At 47.0% G+C, this 26,383-nt stretch overlaps 1 protein-coding gene across 1 annotated transcript in view; it reads right to left on the minus strand.

Moving 5' to 3' along the window:
* PTPRJ (protein tyrosine phosphatase receptor type J) overlaps positions 1 to 26,383 on the minus strand; it is a 170,512-nt gene that overhangs the window by 21,818 nt on the left and 122,311 nt on the right. The window contains exons 4-14 of the mRNA XM_053899703.1: positions 25,786 to 26,037; positions 24,434 to 24,661; positions 20,868 to 21,134; positions 17,685 to 17,945; positions 12,539 to 12,796; positions 11,267 to 11,545; positions 8,971 to 9,261; positions 5,164 to 5,295; positions 3,497 to 3,707; positions 3,259 to 3,383; positions 1,208 to 1,295 (exon numbers count right to left, since the gene is read on the minus strand). Of these exons, the coding sequence (XP_053755678.1) occupies positions 1,208 to 1,295; positions 3,259 to 3,383; positions 3,497 to 3,707; positions 5,164 to 5,295; positions 8,971 to 9,261; positions 11,267 to 11,545; positions 12,539 to 12,796; positions 17,685 to 17,945; positions 20,868 to 21,134; positions 24,434 to 24,661; positions 25,786 to 26,037 (2,392 nt within the window). The remainder of the gene's footprint in view (positions 1 to 1,207; positions 1,296 to 3,258; positions 3,384 to 3,496; positions 3,708 to 5,163; positions 5,296 to 8,970; positions 9,262 to 11,266; positions 11,546 to 12,538; positions 12,797 to 17,684; positions 17,946 to 20,867; positions 21,135 to 24,433; positions 24,662 to 25,785; positions 26,038 to 26,383) is intronic.

The raw sequence follows: 26,383 nt of genomic DNA on the forward strand, positions 1-26,383 counted from the left end.
TCTCTTGGGGCTCCCGGGCAACTCGGTCGGTTAGGCATCCGACTCTTGGGTTCGGCTCAGGTTATGATCTCACGGTTCGTGAGTTCAAGCCCCGCATCGGGCTCCGCACTGACAGCATGGAGCCTGCCTGGGATTCTTTCTCTGCCCTTCCTCCACTCTCTCTGTCTCTCAAAATAAATAAACTTAAAAAATTTTTTTTTTAATTTTAATGAAATCTCTTAACACCTCAACACTGACTTGTGGACCAGAGGGCACTGTTCGAAAGGAGCACTGCACACTGCAGCATTTGCCCCGACCTGATGCCATAGGGGCTGAGACGAAGTACAACTGGCCAGATAGTGAAGAGCCTGGGTGACAGGGACATGGGAACTCGTGACATGAGTCCTTCCAACTGTGAGAATGTCTGAAATTTTCCAGAGTAAAAACCTCCTTTAAAAACTAGGGTATTATCGGGGCGCCTGGGTGGCTCAGTCGGTTAAGTGTCCGACTTCGGCTCAGGTCACGATCTCACGGTCCATGAGTTCGAGCCCCACGTCAAGCTCTGGGCTGATGGCTCAGAGCCTGGAGCCTGCTTCTGATTCTGTGTCTCCCTCTCTCTCTGCCCCTCCCCCGTTCATGCTCTGTCTCTCTCTGTCTCAAAAATAAATAAATGTTAAAAAAAATTAAAAAAAAAAAAAAAAAACTAGGGTATTATCGGGGCACCTGGGTAGCTCAGTCAGTTAAGCATCCGACTTTTGCTCAGGTCATGATCTCACAGTCTGTGGGTTCGAGCCCCACATCAGGCTCTGTGCTGACAGCTTAGAGCCTGGAGCCTGCTTCAGATTCTGGGTCTCCCTCTCTCTCTGCTCCTCTCCTGCTCATGTTCTGTCTCTCTCTCTCTCTTCCTCTCAAAAATAAAAATAAAACATAGAAAAAAAAGTTTTTAATTTAAAAAATAAAAAGTAGGGTATTATCGGGGTGCCTAGGTGGCTCAAAGTCAGTTAAGCATCCAACTTCAGCTCAGTTCATGATCTCACGGTCATGAGTTCCAGCCCCACTTCGGGCTCTGTGCTGACAGCTCAGAGCCTGGAGCCTGCTTTAGATTCTGTGTCTCCCTCTCTCTGCCCCTCCCCCGTTCGTGCTCGGTCTCTCTCTCCTCTCTCAAAAATAAAAAAACATTAAAAAAAAAAAAAAGTAGGGTATTATCATTAACATGAGCAACAGTCACCTCTTCTTCCTCCAGAAGATGAAGCCTCCCACAGCCACAATTACCAGCGCACCAAAGATACACCCAAAAACTGCTCCACAGATGACACCTGAGAAAAGTCCAAATGGAAAGCACTTCAGAAGATGTTCACGAACAAACAACCGACCCAGGGTCCTCAAACCAGAGTGTGTGTGTGTGTGTGTGTGTGTGTGTGTGTGTGTGTGTGTGTTAAATGCCTTTGGACATAAAGTTAGCCTGGGCATTTGGGATCCGGGTTCCCTATCCCCAGTCCACCATAACAGGCTGGTCTTGAGAAAGTCAGTGCTCCTCTCTCCTGAGTATCCTCAACTGCAAACTTAAAGAACTGGGCCATCTGCGATTTTCAAGTTGTTCTTATCGCAGATGCCTTTCTTCACATGAAATTGCATGCAGCAGCCCAATATATAAAATAGAAAACCAGGGGGTGCCTGGGTGGCTCAGTCGGTTGAGCATCTGACTTCGGCTCAGCTCAGGATCTCGCGGTTCATGAGTTTGAACCCCGCATCGGACCCTTTACTGTCAGCACAGAGCCTGCTTGAGATCCTCTGTCCCCGCTCCTGACCCTTCCCCCGTTTGTGCGCTCTCTCTCTCAAAAATAAACATTTGGGGCGCCTGGGTGGCTCGGTCAGTTAAGCGTCCGACTTCGGCTCAGGTCATGATCTTGCGGTTCAAGCCCCATGTCGGGTTCTGTGCTAACCGCTCAGAGCCTGGATTTCGCTTTGAATTCTGTGCCTCCCTCTCTCTCTGTTCCTCCCCTACTCACACTCTGCCTCACTGTCTCTCTCTCTCAAAAATAAATAAAGAATAAAAAAATTTTTTTAACAATAAATAAATAAACCATTTAAAAAATAAATAAATAAAATAGAAAGCCAGGCAGAAACGCTCTCGTGGAGGTTGGGTGGCAGCAGACAGGATCTCCTGACTGGCTCTTGTTTGGTGGAGTGACCAGTGTTTAAAGACTACGAGCCAAGGGGCACCTGGGTGGCTCAGTCAGTTAAGCGTCCGACTTTGACACAGGTCACGATCTCGCGGTCCGTGAGTTCGAGCCCTGCATTGGGCTCTGGGCTGATGGCTCGGAGCCTGGAGCCTGCTTCCGATTCTATGTCTCCCTCTCTTTCTGCCCCTCCCCCATTCATGCTCTGTCTCTCTCTGTCTCAAAAATAAATAAACGTTAAAAAAAATTTAAAAATAAATAAATAAAATAAAATAAAGACTACAAGCCAAAATGTTCCACATGGTTCCCGCCACCTCTGACGTTGTGAGACTAACACCCACGTGTGAGTGGAAATACCGACAGCTCTGTACTCTTGGGACATAACACCCTTTTGTTTATTGGGGAAGGCTGCAGGGACTCCCTGCACTTTGCTTCTGGGGCTTCTTTCCCAAAGCCAACAACTATCGAGTACAAAAACGAGACCAACTAACAAACCAGTTAGTCACGTTGTCTCTGGCCTGAAGGCAGAGTATGTACCCCGCTTGGGTCCTTGAAGCTCCTAAATGATTCTGTGTGACAAAACACGGCTGTGCTTGACAAGGAGTCTGAGGCAAGACTGTCAGGCCTGCCTCTGAGCCACTGTGTAACTTTGGGCAAGTCACTGCCCCTCTCTGGGCCTTAACAGCCTCATTTCTAAAAGAGGAACGGGACAAGACGATTTCTGTGGCTCCTTCCAACCCTCACATTCGAAGGCTCTATGTACCGAAAGTGAAATTGTGTGCCTGGCACACGGTCACACAAATAACCACACTGACAACAAAGGCCTATGCAGTGTTTGCAGAGTGGAAGTGCAGCTGGCACTCGGAGAAGGGAGAGTGTGGGGTGGGGGCTCGTGGGGACCTCAGTCGAGGGAACAGACATGGGTCCTGGTGACATCTCAACTTCTAGGAGGAGAGCCCAGCCCTCCCAGGCGGCCAAGACCTGCTTCCTGGAGCCACGTGAATATGAGAATTGATGGCAGACACAAATCCAGGCTTCCTGTGGACACCAGAAGCGAAAACCCACTGAAATGTTAACAGCACCGCTGTTCTTTCTCTACCTGGATCCTGGGGCAAGAAAACAGCATCCGAATAGTGACTGAAGGACACGTAGCTCTCGGGCCCATCTATGAGTCCGTCGTTGTGAGGGTTAAAGGTGATGTTGGTGAAGCCGGCCACACAAGCCCTGTAGGATGACAAGAAGGAAAGAGGCTGCTGAGACACGGCCACCACCCCAGGCACGTAGGGCTTTGCGCTCGGGAGGCTCAGCCCCAAAGGGCAAGAACCACCAGGCATTACCGATAGGAGCCCAGGGGTTCCAGCTTGCCGTTGTAATAGCCGTGCGTGGTCGACTCGTTCCCAACGTCAATTTCGTATTTCAAGACTTCAGACAAGTCCTGAGAACGTCTCTTTTCTTCTGTTGTTATGAGGTATGTCACGTAAGTATTTGAGGCCCCCTTTTTGAAATCTTCATATGTATATCTCAAAACATCTGCAGATGGGCGAACAGCTAAGAAAGACACACAGAAGGAAAGTCCTGAGAAAGGGTTTCCAGACAAAGATTTACGTCTCGCCCACGTCTACATAATGACATTGACACTGGGTGATAACGATGACAATGATGACAGAGCACAAGGGTGCTCTCAGTCCAGGCTTTACCTCTGTTGAGTTCTAACTGTTTGACTTACATAATCTCTCTGCACTAAACGATAGCAACTAACAAGAGTCTCATCACATACGTTGACTAGTCCCATCTTACAGATGGGAAAATGAAGGCCGGGAAAGCTAGCAGGACCTGGGCCCAAGGCCACACCGCCCACACAGTGGGGTTGATTTCTAACCCAGACCATCAGCTCGGAGTGTGTGGTCTCATCCACCACAGGCTGGTACTGGTCATTGTGGTCACTAGGAAATACTGCCTCCTTCATTCGGCGAAGGTATAAGCTTGGATGTTGCCGAAAACCTTTCCAACACAACGACTTGAAACAGACCCCAAACAAAAAGCCAGAGAGACTGAGAGATCTCAGCATTAGTTGTTGAAACTCTGCCGTGCGTTTATGACACCAGCAAAGTCCTTGTCTTTCAGGATCCCCACTCCCCTTACAAGGTGCTTGATCTCTACGTCCTCGAGGAGGTGAGGGCAGTTATCATGGGCTGAGAGAATGGACAGAGGTGCCCCTGCGTGATTCATATTTAAAGAATCAACAAAAACAACAGAACTGGGTCCTGAAAGCCCAGCCTTGTGCAAAGCACCCACACACAGCTAACAAAGACACCCTCTAGTCGTGCCCTCCTTCCCACCAAAGAATGTAAAGGAGTCCTGTCAGGAAAGGGGGCTTGGGGGGCCTCCTCCACTCTCAGCTGTGAGGATGGCTCTTTGCAAGTTCCCACCACAAATGCAAACCACTTTCTGTTTTCCTTCAAGAGACAGCCACCCTTTGAGTATGGTGGCGGGGGGGGGGGGGTGTGGGTATGTGAGCGTGTGGGTGAGAGAGGGAAAGAGAGAGAGTTGCTTAAGACTAATATTCTGCCACCTCGAGGGCCCTGTGTTGTAAAAGAGAAGAAAAACCTAGATCAGAGGTCAGCAAGGTAGGATCCACAGGCCAAATCCAGCCAGCCACCCCTTCCGGTAGACAACATTTTATGGGAACAGCCACACTCATTCTTCACACATCTTCCGCAGCGGTCTTGTGCCACAACAGCAGAGTCAGGTGGCCGCAACAGAGACTGCATGGCCTGCAAAGCTTAAACTCTTTGCAATCCAGCTTTTTACAGAAGGCCTGTCAATCCTGACCTAGACCGTCGGGCAAATAGCTCACCCACCCGCTTCTCAGTGCCAAAGCGTGGGCTACAGTGTAAAAACAGACACGTATTTGTAGCTCTAATGTGCCTCAGTGAGCACAGGAATGGCACCCGGTCACGACACAGCTCACTGGCTGTTTAACCCGTAACTGACCCCTCCTTACCGTCCCCAGTGGTGAGAATGAGCGCATAAGCTTTGATGGGTCCGTGGCTGGCTTCAAACCCACTGAACTCAACCTTTACCGAATTGTGACTGATGGATGTAATATTCGGGGATCCGTCTGGAGGAGGGGGATCTAAAACAGAACAAAACAAAACATGATCACCCACCATTTAAAATCAAAGAAGAGGGGTGCCTGGGTGGGTCAGTTGGTTAAGCATCTGACTTCGGCTCAGGTCATGAACTCGTGGTTCATGGGTTCGAGCCCCGCGTCGGGCTCTGTGCTGACAGCCTGGAGCCTGCTTCGGATTCTGTGTCTCCCTCTCTCTCTGCCCCTCCCCCTGTTCGTGCTCATTCTCGATCTCTCTCTCTCTCTCTCTCAAAATAAGAAATATATAAAAAAAAAAAAAGAACAAAATGATTAAGGAGGCATTTGCTACCATGCCCTCAAGTCCTGCCCTTGCTGTGGGAGTGGTGTGCTGGGCTCATCCAGAGCAAGAGGCAGGGAAGGGCAGTGGAAGGCAGAGCTGCAGATTCCCCCAGCTCACAATGGCACCTCCAGCGTGCCCCGCCACATGCCTGGAGAAGGCTCCCGGCAAACTTGCTAGTTGAAAACAACCTCCCTCTCCTATGTTTCCCCAGCCCCTTCTGACCCAGAGGAGGCAGATGCCGTATCCTGAAAAGCAGGGCAGGAGGAGAGCGACAGATAAAAAGGCCTGTGTGGCTGGAACTCAAGGAGGGAGCTGTCCGCAGCACCTGCCCACTGCGTGGACGCGGCACCAGATGGCTTGGTCGCTGAGGACCATGATGGAACAGAACAGATACCCAGAGGGAAGCAAAGCTGCAATGGAGAGAAGGCACTTTCTCCTGAGACCTGGCTGTGTTCCTGTTCCACATCCTTCACACTAAAGTCCTCATTTTTGCCTGAGTTGGTTTAAAATGCCAACCAGAGAAACCCGACTGACCCTCTTCCTAGAAACCAGAAAAGCACACACAGGAATGTCCCACGAGTGACCCTCATGATGACGTGCCTCCCCTTTCTGAGCTGAGCTTGTGCGGTCACCCTCTGGATGAACACAAAAGAAGAAAATGCTGAATTAAAGATGATCCTTCTACACACACACACACACACACACACACACACACACACACCATACACACATGCACTCTACCTAAATTTGTCTCCCACGTACAGTTTGAGTGTTTTCATTAGTGTGTCAAGATTCCAGGAGGCTGAGAAAGCTGAACAAAAACACCACCGCGAGGCTCCCACACGTGCGCTGGCCAGCACGGCAGCCGCCAGCCACCCGGAACAGTTAGCTCTGAAAATATGACCAGCCCAAACTCGGATGAGCCACACACATGAAACACGGACTGGACGTCAAAGACTTAGCACGAAAAAAGAAGGCAAAGTATCTCATCAGTAATCAACTTCACAGAGATCACACAAATTACTTCACCCAGTGAAACGATAATGTTTTCAACATAGTTCAATAAAATGTGATTGAAATCAATGCCAGCTGTTCCTTCTTACCTTTTTTAACGCAGCTCCTAAAAAAGGTTAAATTCTGCAGGAGACTCACATTTTCTACTGGGCCGTTGCAGCTCTGAACCAGGCTTCGGCAACCACTCAAGTAACTGACAGCAGTGACCGCTTGGAGGCGCCGTTCCCAGGTCTAATCGTCAACCGCCTGGCCAGACTTCCTAACACAGGCTCCCAGGATTCCCCCCAGCGCTCTGCCTTTGAGCTGCCCAGAGAGGACTAGACTGTGGGTGGCAGGCTAACTCATCTACCTGCAAGACTGGAAACACTTTCCCTCTCTCTGCTTAGCTGAATCCTATGCTCCAGGGGCCCCGTCTGCCTTACTCACCGGTGTCCCTTACCCCAGGAACACACGGTGCGACTAACAAATATTGGTTAAAAGACCATCACTTCAATTCCCCCAGATTTACCCATCCCACCAACGCTTCCTACCTCTCCTGGGGAAATTGCAGCTCCGCTTTTCCAGTAAATAAAAGACGTGTTAAATTTGTATATGAAAATTCATCTGAGGAAAGGGAGAGCTACAGAATAGAAAGTAAGAGAATCCCTGGACTAAGTAAGTGGTCATTATCCAACCCTACCAGGCTCAGAAACTACTTCTGACAAGTTCCTTCTCTTCACCAGGCACTGAGCATAGCCCTAGAGATACCAAATCAGATGTGGCTGATGTTCCTCAGGAGCTCAAGAGATGACGTGATTAAAGAGAACTACAAAAAGGTTCATTATTTCCATTATGTTCTAGAGTGCTGCAGAAACCCAAAGGAGTGTGACCCAGGGCCATCCTCTACAGTGTAGACTACACAACTCCAAGGAGCCCCATGCACACTGTAGTCCATATGAATGGTATCCCCTGGAATTGTGTGCTGCACAACCTGAGCAGCCATACATGGCCGCTGTCAAGTGGCCTTCCATACAAATTACCTCATCTAATTTGTTTAACAGTCCTGAAAGCTAGTCTTACTTCCCCTTTTTATAACGAAGAAAAACAAGGCTCATAGAGGTTACGCAGCTTCTCTGAGATCGCACAGCTAGTAAAAGGCAGAACTTAGAATCAAACCCAGGTTGGCCTGTCAAAATCCAACACTCTGTCCACAGAACCCCTCCACCACTTTTCAAGTCAGTGTCCCTGTAATAAGAGGCCTTTTTCTCTTACTATGTCAACCACGAGTTCTTTGGAAATTGTCCAGAAACATTCAGATACCCTAAAGGAAACACATCCAGGGGTTGAAAAGCACAAAGCAAAACCAACCCGCCAGGCTGATCTAAGACATAACCTTGGCAAAGACATGACGAGCAAAAGACAGATAACGAAGCAAAGATATAAGAAGCAACTTTCTTCCAAAGAAATAAGAACGATGAGCCTGAAAAGTCTGACTAGGGGGATCCCCTGTGCAGTGTGTGACCCCCCCACTCTCCAAAACAGCCGGAGAGCTTATCAATATGGATTCCAGGGAAATAAGAATCTTGACCGAATATATGATAATAGTGAATAAAAGTAATGTTCAATTTTTCAGTGATGGTAATGGCAATATGGTTATGTCTGAAAGAAAGGGGAAAGGAGCCCCTATCTTGGAGAAATACTTCTTAAAGTATTTATAAATAAAATTATAAAATGATGAGGACTGGTTTCAAAGTAATCCAATCAGGGAGGAGGGGGGTATAAATGAAAGAAGATTGGTCAAACTCCGACAAATATTTAACTGGGCGATGATGGATATGTGGGTTTCTTTATGCTTGCCTCTACTTCTGTGTACATTTGGATATTTCTATGAAAATGCTTTTCTCATGTGATATAATAAAGGAACTCACTACCTAAAAGAAAATGTGGCAGCGAATTATTCTGTAAAGCAAAGGAAACTTTCGGGATGTTAAAAATGAGTCTCTCTTACCCTGCTCTTCAAGACTTGATTTCTACAGATTTGGGTTAACGGTCTATGCCAGCAGAAACAAATATTTTAGGGGCGCCTGGGTGGCTCAGTCGGTGAAGTGCCCGACTCTTGGTTTCAACTCAGGTCACGATCTCACGGTTTTGTGGGTTCGAGCCCTATGTCTGGCTCTGTACTGGTGGGGCGGAGCCTACTTAGGATTCTCTCTCTCCCCCTCTCTGCTTGCCCCTCCCCCTCTCATTCTGTCTCTGTCTCTCAAAATAAATAAATAAACTTAAAAAGTATATATTTTAGCAGAAATTTCAAAAGAAATATGGATTTCTAGGCCACACGTGCAGACCCGCTGGGTCAGCGTTCTCCAGGGGTGGACCACAAAGCCCACCTGTGATGCCAGTGAGGCAGGTGTTTTGGGTGGGAGGTGCCGTCTTGTTACAGGACAAGGCAGTGATGCTGATGTTGTAGGAGGTAGAAAAATTCAAATATGTGACATTCGTCCAGTACTCTGTGCCGTTCTCCGAGGAGCAGCTCTCCAGGTCTGTCACATTTTTCCAAGCCCCTCTGCTGATCTCCAGCCCGAAGCCTGTGTTGGTGCCGGGAGGGCAGGCCCACTTGAGAATCAAGGTTGGCTCTTTGGGGACCACCTCGCAGCGGAAGGAGGCTACTGGTGCAGGATCTGCAAGGGAAGCACAGCACATCATCAGAGTCCGGGACGGGTGCCTTTGCAAACTCCGGCACTTGGAGGGCAGTCGAATCCCGGCTCATCTGTGATGAGGAGACAGCCGTGCAGAATGGTAGAAGACGCAGAGGCTGACGTTGAACCAGGCATTACTGAACTGTGTGACCCTGGGCCGGTTACCCAACCGAGCCTCAGCAGCAGGACCGTATGAGGATTCTGTGAAAGTGGCTGTCAATCACCACCCTGGAAGAGAACGGGGCTCTGCGAGAGCTAGCGCTGTCATAACAGTATGGAGGCAGCAACTCCTTCATTCTGGGGCCCTCCTGACAATCCTTCTGGAAGAGGTAGGGTTAATACTGCCCCACTCTGCCGATGAAGCAACTGAGGCTTTGAGAGGTTTCGTAAGTTGCTGAAGATGACCTGGTTGCTAGGCAACAAAGCCAAAACTGGACCCCGGGTTTCCTGAATCCAAGTGCAGGGCATTTTGTATACACACAACATGTGGAATAATCAACAGTAAATGGGATCGGTTTCTTCATCTTTCAAATGGTGTGTTGTCTGTCTCTACCTGTCTGAGGACCAATAGAGTTTTGTTGACGGCCGACCCTAAACTGCTGTAAATAGAGAGCTCTGTACTAAGGTGCTGGGGGCAGAATATTATCACTGCTTCAGTGCTGCAGTATTTTAAGGCAGGAAAAGCATTAACGAACCACCAATTAACAGCTCCCACATGCTCCGCCAGAGGCCTGGGAAAGTAACCCCCCCAACGTACCACTACCCCCACAGCCCCTGTTCCAGCCACCCCCAGGCATAAATGCTCGTATGTATTTTTCTCTTGCTCTAGACTGCAATAATTACAGCGAGGGTAAGTCTCGGCAGCAGAAGCCACCCAAATCCCAAAGATCAGCTTCTAGACCAGGTGGACGGGGCCCGAGGAGCAGGGGTGACTCAGAGCTACAGGGATTTCTGTAGCAGCTCCACCTGAAAGGTCAGAGGTCATCAAAGTGCCAGCTCCTACGCTACCAGGGAGGCTGATCCGATGACAGCCCTCAGCTTCCAAATCAGCCTGAACACACCTGAGCGGCTTGGTCTAAGCAAGGAAAGAGGTAGGTACAAAGAGGGGGAAGAATAAGGTGGTGCACGGGCGCCGGGGTGACAAAGGTGCCCCAATCAGACCCGTGAGCCCAAGTACTCACAGCCATCTGTAGAACACTCCCTGGGTTGCTCTCTGAAAGCTCCTTAGGTTAAACACAGGGCTACCTTTCTCTTTATAGCACTTTTTACACTGAGAGATAAGGACTGAGAAAGGCAAAAAATCCATTTTAACAATATCCTTTTCAATCTTCTTCAGTGGGAAAGCCAAATCATGAACCACAAGCCTGAATGGCATCCCTCTCCTAGCCCGTCACCTCCCGGGGCCGCACCACCTACCCATCACCCTCTTGCTCCCATTGGTCCACTCCTGCCATCCTGGCCTCCTGCTCTTCCTGCAACACAGCAGGCATACTCCAGACTCAGGGCCTTTGCACTGGCCTTTCCTCTGCCTATGATGCTCTACACCCTGACAGCCATCTGGCCGGCTCCTTCACTTCCTTCAGGTCTCTGCTCAACAGTCACTTTTTCACTGAGGCCTTCCCAGGGCATCCTACATAAACATCTCCTCTCCCCCTTCTCTGTTCTTTTCCCTCTCCCTAGCAGTAATCATCATCTAATGACTTATTATCTGTCTGTCTTCTCCACCAGAATCGAAGTTCCAGGAAGGCAGAGACTTGGGGGTGTCCCTTAACAGCGCCTGGCGTATAGTAAGTGTTGCATAAATATCTGCTGGATGAATAAATGAGGAGGACAAGACAGCCCTACTAAGCTAATGGGCTCTCTCGGAGAGTCCAGGGTCTGTTACCACACACGACCCGAAACCTAATAAACTAAAGCCTGCAGAGGACCTACCTGCAAGGTCAGCACCACACAGGAAAGAGTGCAGGAGGCACCTGAGGCTACTCACCTGTACAGAATGACTGCCTGCCAGATGCCAGTGGCGTGGTGACATTTCCCACTTGGGTGAAGATCTCCACTGTGTATGACGAGCCAGGTATTAACTCAGTGACGGTAGCATAGGTGACGCCAATGTCTGTGACTAGTTGTGTTGCTTGGCTGAAATTTCCATCCTTCCCAATATAAAGGTAGTAGGTATACCTGGGAGAAGCTTCATCCAAGTTCTGCCAATTTAAGGTTGCTTCCGTGGTGCTGGTATTTACTTCAATGTTGGCTACATTGCTGGGCCCTTAGTTTAAAAAAAAAAAAAAAAAAAAAAAAGGCACGGATAAGCCTTGAATTCCAGGACTATTTTATTTACTGCATCTAAAAATAGCCTGGCTCCTGGGTGCCTGGGTGGCTCAGTCGGTTAAGTGTCCGACTTTGGCTCAGGTCAGGATATCACGGTTCGTGGGTTCGAGCCCCATGTCGGGCCCTGTGCTGACAACTTGGAGCCTGGACCCTGCTTCAGATTCTGTGTCTCCCTCTCTCTCTGCCCCTCCCCCACTTGTGCTTGCTCTCTCTCTCTCTCTCTCTCTCTGTCTCTCAAAAATAAACAATAAAAAAAAATTTTTTTTTAACAATTAAAAATAGCCTGGCTCCTTTGAGGAAAGAATAAATAAAGCTAACATTTGCTGACTCAAAATACAGAAGGCTTCCCAAAAAGACATTCAGAAAATAATTATACAGATTAAATCTCAAAAGAATTCATTTTCCAGGCTTCTTTTTTAAGTTTATCTGAAATATATTTTCCAGGTATAATTTCGTATCTGTTTTGGAAATCTGATTAATGAAAGAGAAAATATATGCGAAAAAGATAATACAAACTACCATCTATCTCTACCATATAGTTAGATCAAACATTAGCAAGATGCCTTCCTTACTACTCTGCAAGCAAAGCTCCCCATTTGAGCAGTATCTTCTAATGTCACCAAGACAAGGTGACTCTCCTCTAGTCCGTATTCCCAAGGAATGAATGGAATAATTATGTTGTCCATGTTTATCGGATCTTTCTGCTTCTAAGGACAATTCCAAGCTCACACAGCTCAGCACCAATGCCCCAAGAGAACACCAGAACCTTTGCGGAGGCCAATGTTTTCAGCTTAAGCAGCTTCAGATTCTACCTGGAATCAGATTCTACCTGGAATGGCCACTTACCTCACCGTGTAACCAATGCTTGCTTCCCACCCTCCAGGAGAATCAGAAAGAACACCACTTACCAGGGTGTCCTTAAGAGACTTACATGTGTACTGTGCCGTGCAGCTGGGCTTCCCCTGGATGTGGTTCACCTCTGGAAAGATCGTGATGTTATATAAGGTGCCTGGAACCAAATCCCTGAGAGTGATCTCTTTGCGAGAACTGTTTATCTTGTCAGAGCCGCGCTCGGACTGTATAACTAGGTGGTAGGTGTATTCGGAAGCATTGTCCGTACTCTGCCACTCTAACTCCATCCCGGTTGTGGTGACGTTGAACACGCGGATGTCAAAGACGGCACTGGGATCTGGTGGGAGGAAAGGAGGTACAAAGGAAGTGTCAAGGACCATCTTAACACCCAGCTTTATTGCAAAGTGTCCAGAGAGCTTGCTCTTTTGCCAGCAAAGTCTCAGACGAGTTCACAGAGGGCAAACTCCAAAGCAAGCGAGAAACACGCACACTCCTGTCTTTCGAGAATTTTGGCTCTTCCGTAACACAGATGAGCGAGCTTACCAATCTGTCCTGTGGGTTCTCTGGTCTTTCGCTTTTGTCATAAAAACGCCCCCTTTGGGGGTCTTCTGGGGTGGAGGTCTTATTCAGATTCCTGATCTGAGTGCTGATGACCAGATGGGTTCAGTTGGTGAAAATGCATCAAACTATGCACTTATGATGCGTGTGTTTTCAATATGTATAGTACAGCTCAATAAATAGTTTGGTGTGTGTGGGGGTGTGTATGTGTGTGGGGGTGAGTGGGCGTGTGTGTGGATGTGTGTGTGTTTAATCTAACTCCCTGAAAAGAAAACGTTTTCCTGTAACACAGGCATATACCAAAAAGAAAAACTGAAATGGACAGCTGACGTTTGCTAGGTTGAGAGTATTCAAGGCCAGGGTGGAGAAGGGAAAACACACATACGCACACCCCCCAACCACCCTCCCAGCTGGGGTCAGAAGAGAACTCTCCCACAGGGGTACTCGGGGTACCCTGCTCCCCCCCATCTCACCTCTACACACCGAACCAGCTGTAATGTGCATGCACAGATCGAGGCCCAGAAATAACCATGTAAGCTACTACTTTTTCTGCCCTTGCTTTCAAAACATTTCTCTCTTTACCTGGGAACCCAAGTCACCTCTCGTGAGAGGAACTGAGTGAGGGGACAAAAGAGGGAAATATTTTCACTGTAAAACCTTGTGTGTATGTGTATGTGTGTGTGTGTGTGTGTGTGTGTGTGTGTGTGTGTGTGTTTTACATGCATGTACCACACACATGTACTCTCTTCCAAAAAAAAAATTTTTTTTAAGTGGCTCCTCTGTAAAGGTAGGTAGCTTTGAGAGTCTTCTTTCCCTACCACCAGATTCCTGATGTCACAGGGATTCCACAGACAAAAGACCATAAAAGGACGCCATTATCTGGGTGGCTCAGTCAGTTGAACATCCAAATCTTGATTTTAGCTCAGGTCGTGATCTCAGGGTTCAAGGGTTCAAGCCCCGCGTCAGGCTCCATGCTCACCACATGGGAGCCTGCTTGAGATTCTCTACCCCTCCCACATGCATTCTCTCTCTCTCTTTCTCTCTCTCTCTCTCAAAATAAACTTCAAAAAAAGAAAAAAGTACATCATTATCTATAAATGTAAAAAAAAAAATAGAAATAACCTAAATATTCCATAAAAAGAGAAGGGCTCTATAAACTGTGATCTGGCTATATAATGAAACATCCTGCAGCCACTAAAAACATAAAGACCATACATACTATGGGAGGGAGGCTACAATATACACTGAGTTAAAAAAAACAGTTGAAATACAAATTACAATTATTTGTATAATAATTACAACGATGTAAACAAAACCTATGACTGTGGACACAGATGTGAAAGGAATTCAGCGGGGTGAGAAGGCAGAGTTCTTCTTGTTTCCCTTCCTTTCTATGGTGGCAAAATATCCATATCTATAATTTTAACCATCTGTAAATGTACAACTCAGAGGCATTAAATACATTCACAATTTTGTGACACTATCATCACTATCTATACCCAAAATATTTCATCACCCCCAACACAGACTCTGTTCCATTTAAGCAGCAACTCCCCACACTTCCCTCCCTGGTAACCTCTGTTCTCCTTTGGTCTCTATGAACTTGCCTATTCCAAGAACCTCAGGTAAGTGGAATCATACAATATTTGTCCTTCTGTGTCTAGCTTCTTTCACGTAGCATAATGTTTTGAGGTTCATCCATGCAGCGGGTATCAGAATTTCATTCATTTTTATGGCTGAATAATATTCTATTGTGTGGATATACCACGTTTTGTCTATCCACTGCTCTCTGGACACTTGACTGCTTCTACTCTTGGCTGATGTAAATCGTGCTACCATGAACACTGGTATACAGATAACTGGTCGAGTCTCTATTTTCAATCCTTTGGGAAATATAAATATCATATAAATACATATACATACATATACACATATAAACATGTACACAAACATACGCACACACACACACGCAGAATTGGAACTGCTGAATCATATAGCATTTGTTTCCCTTCTTCAAAATTGCCTTTAATGCTGTTATACTGACTTTAATAATGGAAGTTGTTCAACCATAGAATGATAATCCCCTAAGAGATTAGTGCCTTATTACAACTCTTCATGATTCCCATTCAATGGGACTCAATTAGAGGTTACAGTACAAGAGATGTAACTTCTCCTCAACGAATAGTCCTAAATTGCTTTGCAGCTGACCATCAGTCCACACTCTGCTTGAGACCTCATTCTTCAAAGCCAGAGGTCAGTTCACTCCTTTGTCACTCTGGGCCAGTTATAAAGCTCACAGAACTCCCATTTCCTGCTCTGGAAAACGGAGATGCTAACAGTGCCTACCTCGTGAAGTTATGACAAAAATTTTTAAATAAAAGATGAGAGCCCAGCACTTTGCAGACCCCCAATATATTAAGCTATTATCACATTAAGTTCTGGGCATTGGCAATTCACACAATATCAAGTGTCCCCCACCACGGTAATCCTCACGGTTAGCGACATTCTCAAAAGAAAAACAGAAATATATGTTGACGTTAAGACGCCATCTCAACAGTATAATCTAAAATTCAGACTTGAGGGGCGCCTGGGTGGCTCAGTCAGCGAAGCATCTGACTTCGGCTCAAGTCATGATCTCAGAGTTCATGGGTTCAAGCCCCGCATCGGGATCTGTGCTGACAGTTCAGAGCCTGGAGCCTGCTTTGGATTCTGTGTCTCCTTCTCTCTCTGGCCTTCCCCCACTCATGCTCTGTCTCTCTCAAAGATAAATAAACATTAAAAAAATTTTTTTAACAAAAAAATAAAATTCAGACTTGAAATGGAATTACTGCATTTCATCTAAGGAATGCACTTTAGCAGTCCCTTATTTTGGAAACAGACCTTTCAAGGAACTATCAATGCCTTCACCCAACCAACAGAGTTGAAGAAACCTACACAAGGAGAATCTCAAAAGCCCAAATGATTTCATGTGTGCCTAAAGGAATTAGGCCTCGTTTTTTTATTCTTCCCTTCTATATAAAAGATTTCAATTCTCTTGCAATCAAAGCTCAAGGAATAGTGTATGTTTTCCAAGCTATCCCAAAAAATGTATTTCAAATTTTAAAAACAACAGTAATGAACATTAAATTGTTTTGATGAAATACTTTTATCAAGATCACTTAGGCTCAAAGAATAATGCTGTTTATGAAAGACTGTAAATAATCTACAATCTACTTTTCCAACAATAGGGGAGTACTTCAATAATTTATAATACATCCATATCATTGGTTCTTAAACTTTTGAATCTCAGGACCCCTTTACCTTCTTAAAAGAGAATTTTTATTTATGTAGGCTATATTTATATTTACTGTATTAGAAATAAAAAATGAAGGGGCGTCTGGGTGGCTCAGTTGGTTAAGCTTCTGACTTGGGCTTAGGTCATGATCTCACGGTTCATGAGCTGGAGCCCCACATCTAGCTCAGAGCCTAGAGCCTACTTCGGATTCTGTGTCTCCATCCCTCTCTGCCCCTCCCCCGCTCATGCTCTCTCGTTCGCTCTCTCTCTGTCTCTCTCTCAAAAGTAAATAAAACCCAAAAAAAAATTTTAAAGAAATAAAAAATGAAGAATTTTTAAAACATAAGAATACACAAGCATACATTCCATTAGCCATCAGAGTGATGATGTCATCCCTTGTCATATAGCATCTGGAAAGCTCCATTATACACCCATCATGAGAGAATAAGATTAAAAAAGCCAAATAAACACTTTAGAAGCAGTATGATAATAATAACAACTCATCAACTCCTTGAAAGAATCTAGGGGACTCTCAGAGATCCCTGGATCACACTTTGGGTAACAATGATCTAGCCCACAAGTCAACTAAGTTTTCCTTTAAGGGACACAGAATAAATATTTTAAGTATTGTGGGCCATATATTTTCTATTGCAACTGCTCATTTCTAGCACAAAAGAAGTTATAGATAGTATATAAACACATAAGCATGGTTGTGTTCTAATAAAACTTTATTTATAAAAACAGGCAATGGCCAGATGTGGCCCATAGGCCATTATTATCTGTTGACCCGATTTAGACAATGGAATGCCAGGAAGATATTAAAATTATCCTGTAGAAATATTTATACTGACAGGGAAGAACACTCATAATAAGCTGCTATGTGGTAAGAAGCAGATTATAAAACCACATGAATAGGATGACTTCAATGTTTGTAAAAGAAAAAATATGTAGGGGTGCCTGAGTGGCTCAGTCAGTTGAGCATCTGACTCTTGATTTCGGCTCAGGTCATTATCTCATGATTTGTGTGATGGAACCCCACAACTTCTCTCTCCCTCTGTCCCTTCCCCACTCTAAATAAATAAATAAATAAATAAATAAATAAATAAATAAAATATAGGCACATATTTAAAATTAAAAAAGTTATCACTGATTATCTCATACATCAAAAATACACCAAAAGTTACCAGTGATTATTTCTGGTTGAGAGTTTACTATGTGATTTTCTTTTGCTTGTCTATGTATTTTACATAATGAATATGCATTACTGTCATTATAAATGTTTTTAAGATTTTCATTAGATAATTAAAAGCAATATTTGGAAAACCTGGCATTATAAATTATACTGATTTAAGAAACACCACTGTTTTACAGAAAACACAGCCTATTTGCTTACCAGTTCTATTGTAAACCGTCTGGGACTCCCCTTCAGTCCCATTTGGTCCTTGTGGAAATATTTCAAAACGATACTTGGTTCCAGGGTATAAGCCACCAATGACAATACTTTGGTTTTGGGTGGCTGTTTCCAGCGGAGATTTTCCAGCTCCTTCCTCTGTGGTAAGTATCTTGAAGAAATCTGCGTCATTGCTGCTCCAAGCTAAGCCAACTTCCCTTGTGCCGACACTCGTCACTCGAAAGTCGGAAACTGGACGGGGGGCTGTGGGAAGAGAGTAAACAACTAGATTTAGAGCCTGGTTCTACAGAAAACAGGGTGACTGAACCTCACAAAATATTTACACTGAGATTATATGCACACTTGGGACATCCGACCTTTCTCTCTTCTTTGTATTATCGCCTACAATGCCCTTAGCAACTGGTATTTTTGGCTACTGAGAAAACAGTTGGCTACAAGAGCATAGAAACTGCATGCTTAGGTTGTACAAAGTCATTCACCGGAAATGAGAGGAGGGGTGAACCCACGTGGGCACGAGCTAACACTCTGGGGTAGGACCTTGGCTGTTGCTGGCTGCTTTATCTCAAATACATTATTAGGCCTCCCAGAACCTCTGTTGAGGAACATGCAGTAGAGACTGCTGTTGACCCCTAAAACCCATTCCTTACCTGGCTTTTCCCTTAGTCGTACAACCCCAGATTTTTAGCTGTGTACCTGGCTGTCGGAAATAAAGACTATATTTCCCAGCCTCCTTTGCTGCTAGATTAGCCATGTGGCTGAGTTCTGGTCAATAGGATGTGAGCAGAAGTACCGTATGACTTTTAGGAAGTATCGTGAACGCGTGGAGCACTACCTTCTGCCCTTCCTCCTCCTTGTAGCTGGAATGTAGATGCAATACCCAGAGCTCAGGCCGCCTAGCTCCAGAACGAGTACGGTGGCTGTGGTGGCACCTATGGCTTCCTGATCCCCAGATTACAGCGCAGAACATATATTTCTGGAGCCAACACCTACAGTGGGGGTTGCAGACTGTGACAAAACTGCACCCCTTAGTGTGGGAGCCATTCCTGGGTCCCAGCCTAAAGCCTGCTCCCCCAGCTGTTAAGAGTTGAATCGTGTCCCCTCAAAATTCATATGTTGGAGCCCTAACACCCAGTACCTCAGAAGGTGGTATATTTGGAGACAGGGCCTTTAAAGAGGTGATTACGGTAAAACAAGGTCATTAGAGTAGGTCCTAATCCAGTATATGACTGGTGTCCTGGTAAGAAGAGGAGATTAGGACACAGTCATGCACAGACCAAAGGACAACCACGTGAAGACACGGGGAGAAGACAGACATCTTCCAGCCAAGGAGAGAGGCCTCAGAGGAGCCCAACCGTTCATCACCTTGATCTCAAACTTCTTGCCTCCAGAACTGTGAGAAAATAAATTTCTGTTGTTTAAGCTCTGCAGTCTGTGGTACTTGTAACAGCAGCCCTGGCAAAATAACATACCAGCCCTCCCAATAACTCTGCAAACCCTCGGCTCCCAGGATCGAGTTCCTTTGGGCTGAAAAAAGCTCATAAAAAGCTTCTGTTTCCTGCCACGGAGCCCTGGCTAACACTCTTCCATCCCGTCCTGCCTAGCACTGGTGCTGCTTCTACAAGGACAAAGAAACAAACTCCTGTTTTGTTTACGCCGTGCATCCTCGGGAAGTTTTTTTGTTACTCACAGCCAAACCTAGTCTGAACTAACAAAGGGACTGAAGAGTAAAAGTGTAGAAGGTGAGGAAGGGAAACCAGATTCCACTTACCCCAAAGAGCCAGTCCAGAAGACATTTGTAAAGGTGCCTAAGGTGTACTTCCTAGCAAGGAACAGACACCCAAGTGAAGCATTCTGTGAAACGAGCCCTGGGTCCAGAGCCAGGCATCCCTGGGACCCACGTCTCTGCTCTGCCACTTTGCGCCCTTGGGCAAATCATTCGGCTGGGTGGGGCTGCAGCCTCCTTATTTGTAAAACAGGGATCCTAATACCTACCATGGAGGCCATCGCAATACCCATAAAGCGCCTGGTATGGTACGATACTGTTATACTATGTACTACTGGTATACCATTATTGCTTTACTCTAATTCTCGGACCTTCTTTGGAACAGAAAGCATCTTTTTTTAATGTTTATTTTTGAGAGACAGAGAGAGAGACAGAGAGAGAGAGAGAGAGAGAGAGAGAGCGCGCGCACAAGTAGGGGAGGGGCAGAGAGAGAGGAAGGCAGAGAATCCAAAGCAGGCTCCAGGCTCGACACAAACCCCAGTGCAGGGCTCGAACCCACGAACTGTGAGATCATGACCTGAGCCGAAGTCAGACACTTAACTGACCGAGCCACCCAGGTGCCCTGGAACAGGAAGCTTTTTATTTGCTGCCTGTCATCTTCTCTTTAAAGCACAGGTAAGCAAAGAAAGGGTGAGATATATCTGTGCCCTGCTTCATTATAATGTCAGTATCCAAAGGACAGAGGGACATGAATAACCAGGTTCTTTTTGTCTCCGTGCATCATTTTGCCTCTACCATGCCAGAATGAATGGTCATTACAAGCACAGGCTAGAGTCAGCCCAGCTGTTGAATCCTACCTCTGCCACATGTGTAACACCTCCCTACAGCACCTCTCTCAGCCACGGCTCCCTGATTCATAAAATAAGGCTAATTCCAACCAAGTCACAGGTCTGTGAACACCACATAAGACAGTGCAAGGAGGGGCGCCTGGGCGGCTCAGTCAGTTCAGGGACCAACTCTTGATTTAGGCTCAGGTCATGATCTCATGGTTCATGGGATCAAGCCCTACATTGGGCTCTGCGCTGACAGCGTGGAGCCTGTTTGGGATTCTTTCCCCCCCTCTCTTTCTGTTCTTCCCGCGCTCACATGCTCGCTCTCTCTCTCTCTGTCACACACACACAAAATAAAATTTAAAAGTGTAAAAAAGTAAAACAAAAAGAAGACAGTGCCAGGAAAGCATGTACACCATGTTCAGCACGTGGGGTGGGTCAGTCAACGATCATCGTTACGATGGCGCACATCCGGAAGGAGGTTAGAGTCCCTGTGAGCTCACACACTGAGCTGTGTTTTCCTCGAGGGTAGGGACAAAGCTTTGTCTCGTACCTGGGCCTGGCACATAGCGGGCAGGTGAGAGAGGTCAGCAAAACAATGAGTGAACTCACGGGTGTACACTTGGAGAAAACCCGGCACGCCCTCGGAACTGTTGCCAAGGAGAGGATGCACCGTGATGTTGTACAAGGTACTCGAGTTGAGCGAAGTAATGACGACCTGAGTCTCATTGACATGGAGGGTGAAGGAATCCGTCTCCCCAGTGACTTGTATCTTGTAGGTATAGACAGAGGACGACTCGTTATCATTGATTTTCCAGGTCAGGGTCATGTTTGTTGCGTTGATGTCCACAACTTCAACGTCAAACACTTGACTGGCGACTGTGAAGACAGAAGAGGCATTAACAGTAACCAGAATGGCCAAGCCAGAGAGAGAGACAGAGACAAACCATCATCAGGGCCTGTCATCCATTATAAGAAAGATTCTCAGCACTCATGCCTTCCTCTCCTACACATTTTCACCACAACATACATCAATGTATGGGGGTCCCAGCAAGTGTCAGACATCATCTTCAGTGAAGAGACGACCTGGCCAATTGCAACTGCATAGCTACCGCTTGGTTCTTCTTGTGAGTTTACTCTTAGAGATATGACAGGCTCTTCAAACAACAACATGGACTCTACTCATGCCCTGCCCAGGTCCTGGGGTGACCCAGAAACACTCTCAAGCATATATGCTTCCAGAATGAACTATACAGGACCCATTAAAGATCACACACTTTAGCGCAAGGCAGGTCCGGGTTCCAAGGTTAGTTCTGCATTAATGGCCAGGTAGTTCTGAGGAAAATCATGTGAGCTCAGTCTCCTCATCTGCAAAATGGGGGTAACATTCCTAACCTCGAGAAAAGATAACACAGAGCTCTAATAATCTGCCACTGGCCCATCCTACCCTCCCAACCCATGCTGTCCGTCCCCTGACTGCTCTGTGCCCTGGAAGGCTGACCCCTACATGCTGCGTCACTGCGGCTGGCAGGAAGGAGGGAGGCCCTGCCAGAGGCCCTGGGACTGGGTTCCACCTGCAAGCAATGTGAGCAGGCGACCTGGAAGCAGAGGAGTAAGCAGTGAAGTGTTTCTCCCACAGGCCTCTGCTCGGGCTGCCTGTTCTGACAAGGCTGCCTCTTCCACTGCCCCAGCCCCCACCAGGTTCCAGAAGCACCCCTTCTTCCCCTTGCTCATCAGCCTTAGAGGTGACTTCCTACCACGACTAATCTCAGGTGTCTCAACGTGCTCTGATGATTTCCTTAACCCCATCCCACCTAACGAGATGCTTGAAAAATGCTTTGTGCGAGACATGTATTGTGTGCATGTATGTACATCTAGATATGCACATATACACACACACATGCCACACAGAGAGGGTTAAAGTTACTATAATTATTACTTGTCAAGTGCTAGGACAGTTCACACAAACCAGGCCATGTGTATCCATATATCTGAGAGCCTAAGATGCAATCACTATTTTTTTTAATGTTTATTTTTGAGAGAGAGAGAGAGAGAGAGAGAGAGACACAGCGTGAGCAGGGGAGGGGTAGAGAGAGAGGGAGACACAGAAACTGAAGCAAGCTCCAGGCTCCAAGCTGTAAGCACAGAACCCGATGCAGGACTCGAACTCAGGAACCACAAGATCATGACCTGAGCCAAAGTCAGATGCTTAACCGACTGAGCCACCCAGGTGCCCCTGCAATCACTATTTAATTCTGTTCAGACAGCTTTAAAAGCAGGGAACCCGAGGCCCACGCTAACCCACAAGACCCCTTTTAGCAAGTCAGGCAAAGGGCTCATCCTCTGGATGGAGCCAGCCCTGGGGTACATTGCTCAGCGAGGGGCCCATTCACCCTCTTGCACAAGCATCTTGTGTGTAGGACGGCCCCACCGCTGTCAAAGGCACCCCTGGAGGGCCCCTTCTTCCTCCTCCTCCTGCCCCACCCTCTAGACACCGAGCCCTCCCACCTGCCAACCTGCTGGGTCACTGAGGATCCCCAGAAGCCAAGCGGCCTTTCCTAGAGCTACATCCTCCCCTCCTCACCCACACACTGGCATCACCGGTAGAACGGGAAAGAAGAAAGGAGGGCACAAGTGGACCCTCCTTCAAGGTGGGCACAGGGAAAAGCAGTAATTCTTTACAGACACAACCTGTCATAGGCATCCTGCCCAGACTGTCCAGCCCCTGCAAGTGACATGGCCCGGCTAGTAACTGCCTCTGACAGAGACACCCAACTCACGAGCATACGATCACAACTCTCTAGGAACGAAGTCGACCCCTCCAGAATTACCAGGGTCCTCGAGCTGTCACCCGCTCCTCGTACCTCTCTACCTTCGTACCTCGGGGTCCACCACCTGCACTTTCACTCATAATGTTTCCTCGGTGGACATATCTTCCTCCCTCTCTCCCTTTATCCAAATCCTAGTCTCTCTTCAAAGCAAGTTCAAATCCTGCCTATAGAAGAGGCCTTCCCTCGGGATTTGATGCTAAGATCGTGCTCCAGCCTTCCACTGTCTAGAGCACTCAGGGGGCAGCTGCAGTGGACGGTGGCCACGTGTCACCTGGGCGGCACCCAACAGCACCAAATCCCCCCTGACGTGCTCGTCATCCATGTAGAAGCCGGAGGACCACGCTCCCTTCCCCCAACGCAGCCATCCAGAAATCACGAACGTGACAGCGTCTCCATCTTGGGACTCGGACTCCTGAGGGTGTTACCAGGTCCCAGCTAGTAACCAGGTGTTACTAGCCTCCCAGAGATTCCTGGATCCTAGTCTTATTTTCTGCCCTGTATCCCCCAGCCCGCACCCCTTCTCCCTCCATTCTGTGGGTCTCCGACAGCCTTTGAGAACAGATATATTTTTGGGTCAGGTAACCAGAGTGGGAGTTCGTGTTGCCTCAACCAAGTCCCTGAGGGTGACACTGGTGCAGCATTTATTCCTGAGCCCACGGGGCCTGACCATGGACTTGTCAATGCGTGGATGTCTCTCTCGACTCCCCATCTATCCTGAACTCCCCTTAGGAAGGAACCATGCATTTCTTTGCCCCCTCGTCAGCACCAATCCGACACACCTCCAAATATTGGTCAGTTTACAGAGCGGAAATACCATTAAATTATAGGTAGGAAGAGCAATGCACATATCAACAAGCTTCCACAGAAAGATCAGCATGCATTGGAGGGGAGGCCAAAAAACAAAACAAAACAAAACAAAACAAAAAAACCCCAAAACAAGCAACAACAACAACAAAAAAAAACACCTCATTTTCTTACCTGAAGGGGAAAATACTTAACCAACAAATGACAAGAAGAATAGCTAATTATAAGAGAAAAATATTACACCAGCTTGTCCCACTGGCCTGGGTGCAGAGACACGAAAGGAAGACACGAGGTAGCACCTCGCGTCTGCACGTAGCAGCTGCCCGATACGCGTTAGTGAGCTTTTGAAAGAAAGAAGCGTCTTGGCCACGGAGTTAGGAAGAAACTCACTGGATTTGCTCTGTCCGAAATCTCTTCCAGAAAACTCCCTCTGACGACACAAGTACTTGTGAAGCAAGAGATAACGGAGAGACGAGAATCACAGAAGACCAAAGTGGGTGCTGGAAAACGCGGGCTGAAGACATTCTACAAAATTCAACATACCCGTCCTGAACGTTATGCGCTGGGGCCCTCCTTCTGTGCCATCTGCTGCTTGAGAATAGACAGTGGCACGGTACTGCGTGTCGGGCACCAACCCCGTAATCAGGACTTCTGTGTCTCCGGTCAGAAGATGGTCCGAAGACAGGTCCACACGTTTGAGTTGGTATCCAGACACGGGGGCCGTGTGGTTCCGGGGTTGCTGGGAGAAGCTCTCCGTGGCGTTGGCATCTACTTCCATCACAAAAGTCAAATACATTAACTGCAACGGAAGCACATGCCTGTCCGCCCACAGCACCTTCCCCATAAGAGGACACGTCAGGCAGCACCCACAGTTACTACACCACAAATTCTTCCCTTCCTCCCCCACAGAGAGACACATCCTCCTAGAAGGACCCTGATTTTCAGCAGCTCTTTCGCTCTCTACTTGTATCCCACGTACCACCCTCCTTCTCTTTCCAACTCGGCTGCTTTCAGCTCTTCCCCTTCTTTCAAGAAAATCGTCTCCCAACCAGCTCCAAAGGTGGTCATCTAGGGACGGCCATTGGACTCAAACCTGGCTAATCTGATCTCACTCCAGGAATTTCTCCCCTGGGCCAGACCCCTTCTGATAGGAGGTGAACTGAGGGACCTGCTGGTGGCCATTTCTCCCTGAGCTTTGGGGCAGGAGCCACTCTGAAGTCAAGGCCGATATGGAAGGAGGCAGGCAGAGGAGACGGGAGTCCCCTCATCTCTTGCTTCAGGGCCTTACTGCCCACAGCAGGAAAACAGACATGAGCCAACAAGTTGCTTTTCTAGCCCAGGCTATTTAAAGTCTGGTTTCTGTCAGTTGTGGTCAACAATCCTAACACCCCCGTCGTAGTACTATTTCTTGATGTGCAAAATGGGGATTAAGCACTTGTTCTTCTCAATTCACAGGGCTGCCTCTGAAAATGCTTCAAACCTGTAAATGGCTACTCCACTGCCAATGCAGAAGACATCTGCTAGCCTCGCTTGCTAAGTTTCGCTTTTCGCAACAGATGTGACAAGTTCATCCGATGGCCCTACTTGGGTTAATGCATCTAGTATTTGTTGCACTGAAAGTTTAAAGAGCTAAAGGGGCCAGCTCCTTTCCGGGATGCCAGACTCAGAAAGCTTCAGCCCCTGTTGCCATTCTGAACCCCAATGATCTGACCTGTAAAATGAGAACATTTCCCTCCTTCCTCATACAGATGTGGGGTAAAACTAAAAGTCTGGAGCAAAGCCCTCTAGAAATTCTAAAACTCTATACAACTACAAGAACAATATTTCTTAAAACTATTAAGTTACTGAAAGTCAAAACCAGTATGGCAGATGAGAAGCACACTTTTGTAACTCACCTAAGCCACTATCTGTAACCGAGGACTCTCTCCCTTCCTCATTTGATTCTGAAAGACACAGGGTGACCTTGTGTCGAACCCCTGGTGTCAGGTGTGATATGTTGACCACCAAGACTTGAGGCAACTCCTTACAACTTTCAATGCCTTCAAGGAGCATCCGGCAGGTGGCAGTGTCATTGCCATTCTTCCAGGTAATAGCAACTTGCGTCACACCCACGAAGGAAACACGAAGATCAGAAACTTGACTCGGCTCTATTTTAAAAAACACACAATGGTCATTGATGGAACAAGGTATTTGCAGTCACCTTTCCTTGGGAATGACTGGGGTCACTGATGTTCCAATGTGACTCACTAAAAATACTTTTTTTATATCAGGGTCCTGTGCAAGTTCATCATTTCACAGCAGGAAATGATACAGAAAAGAATAAACCTGTAACCAAAGATTTTCAGGATCTCTGCTCTGCTCCACAACAGTTAACTTCAACAGTGATTTGAGAGTCTTCGAAACTGTCTTCAAAATTGTCAAACTGCAGGGGTGCCTAGATGGCTGAGTCGGTTCAGTGTCTCACTTTGGCTCAAGTCACGATCTCACGGTTCA

The sequence above is a fragment of the Panthera pardus genome, unplaced genomic scaffold (assembly GCF_024362965.1).
Source record: "Panthera pardus isolate Hobbes unplaced genomic scaffold, ASM2436296v1 HiC_scaffold_12, whole genome shotgun sequence".
NCBI classification, from domain to species: Eukaryota; Metazoa; Chordata; class Mammalia; order Carnivora; family Felidae; genus Panthera; species Panthera pardus.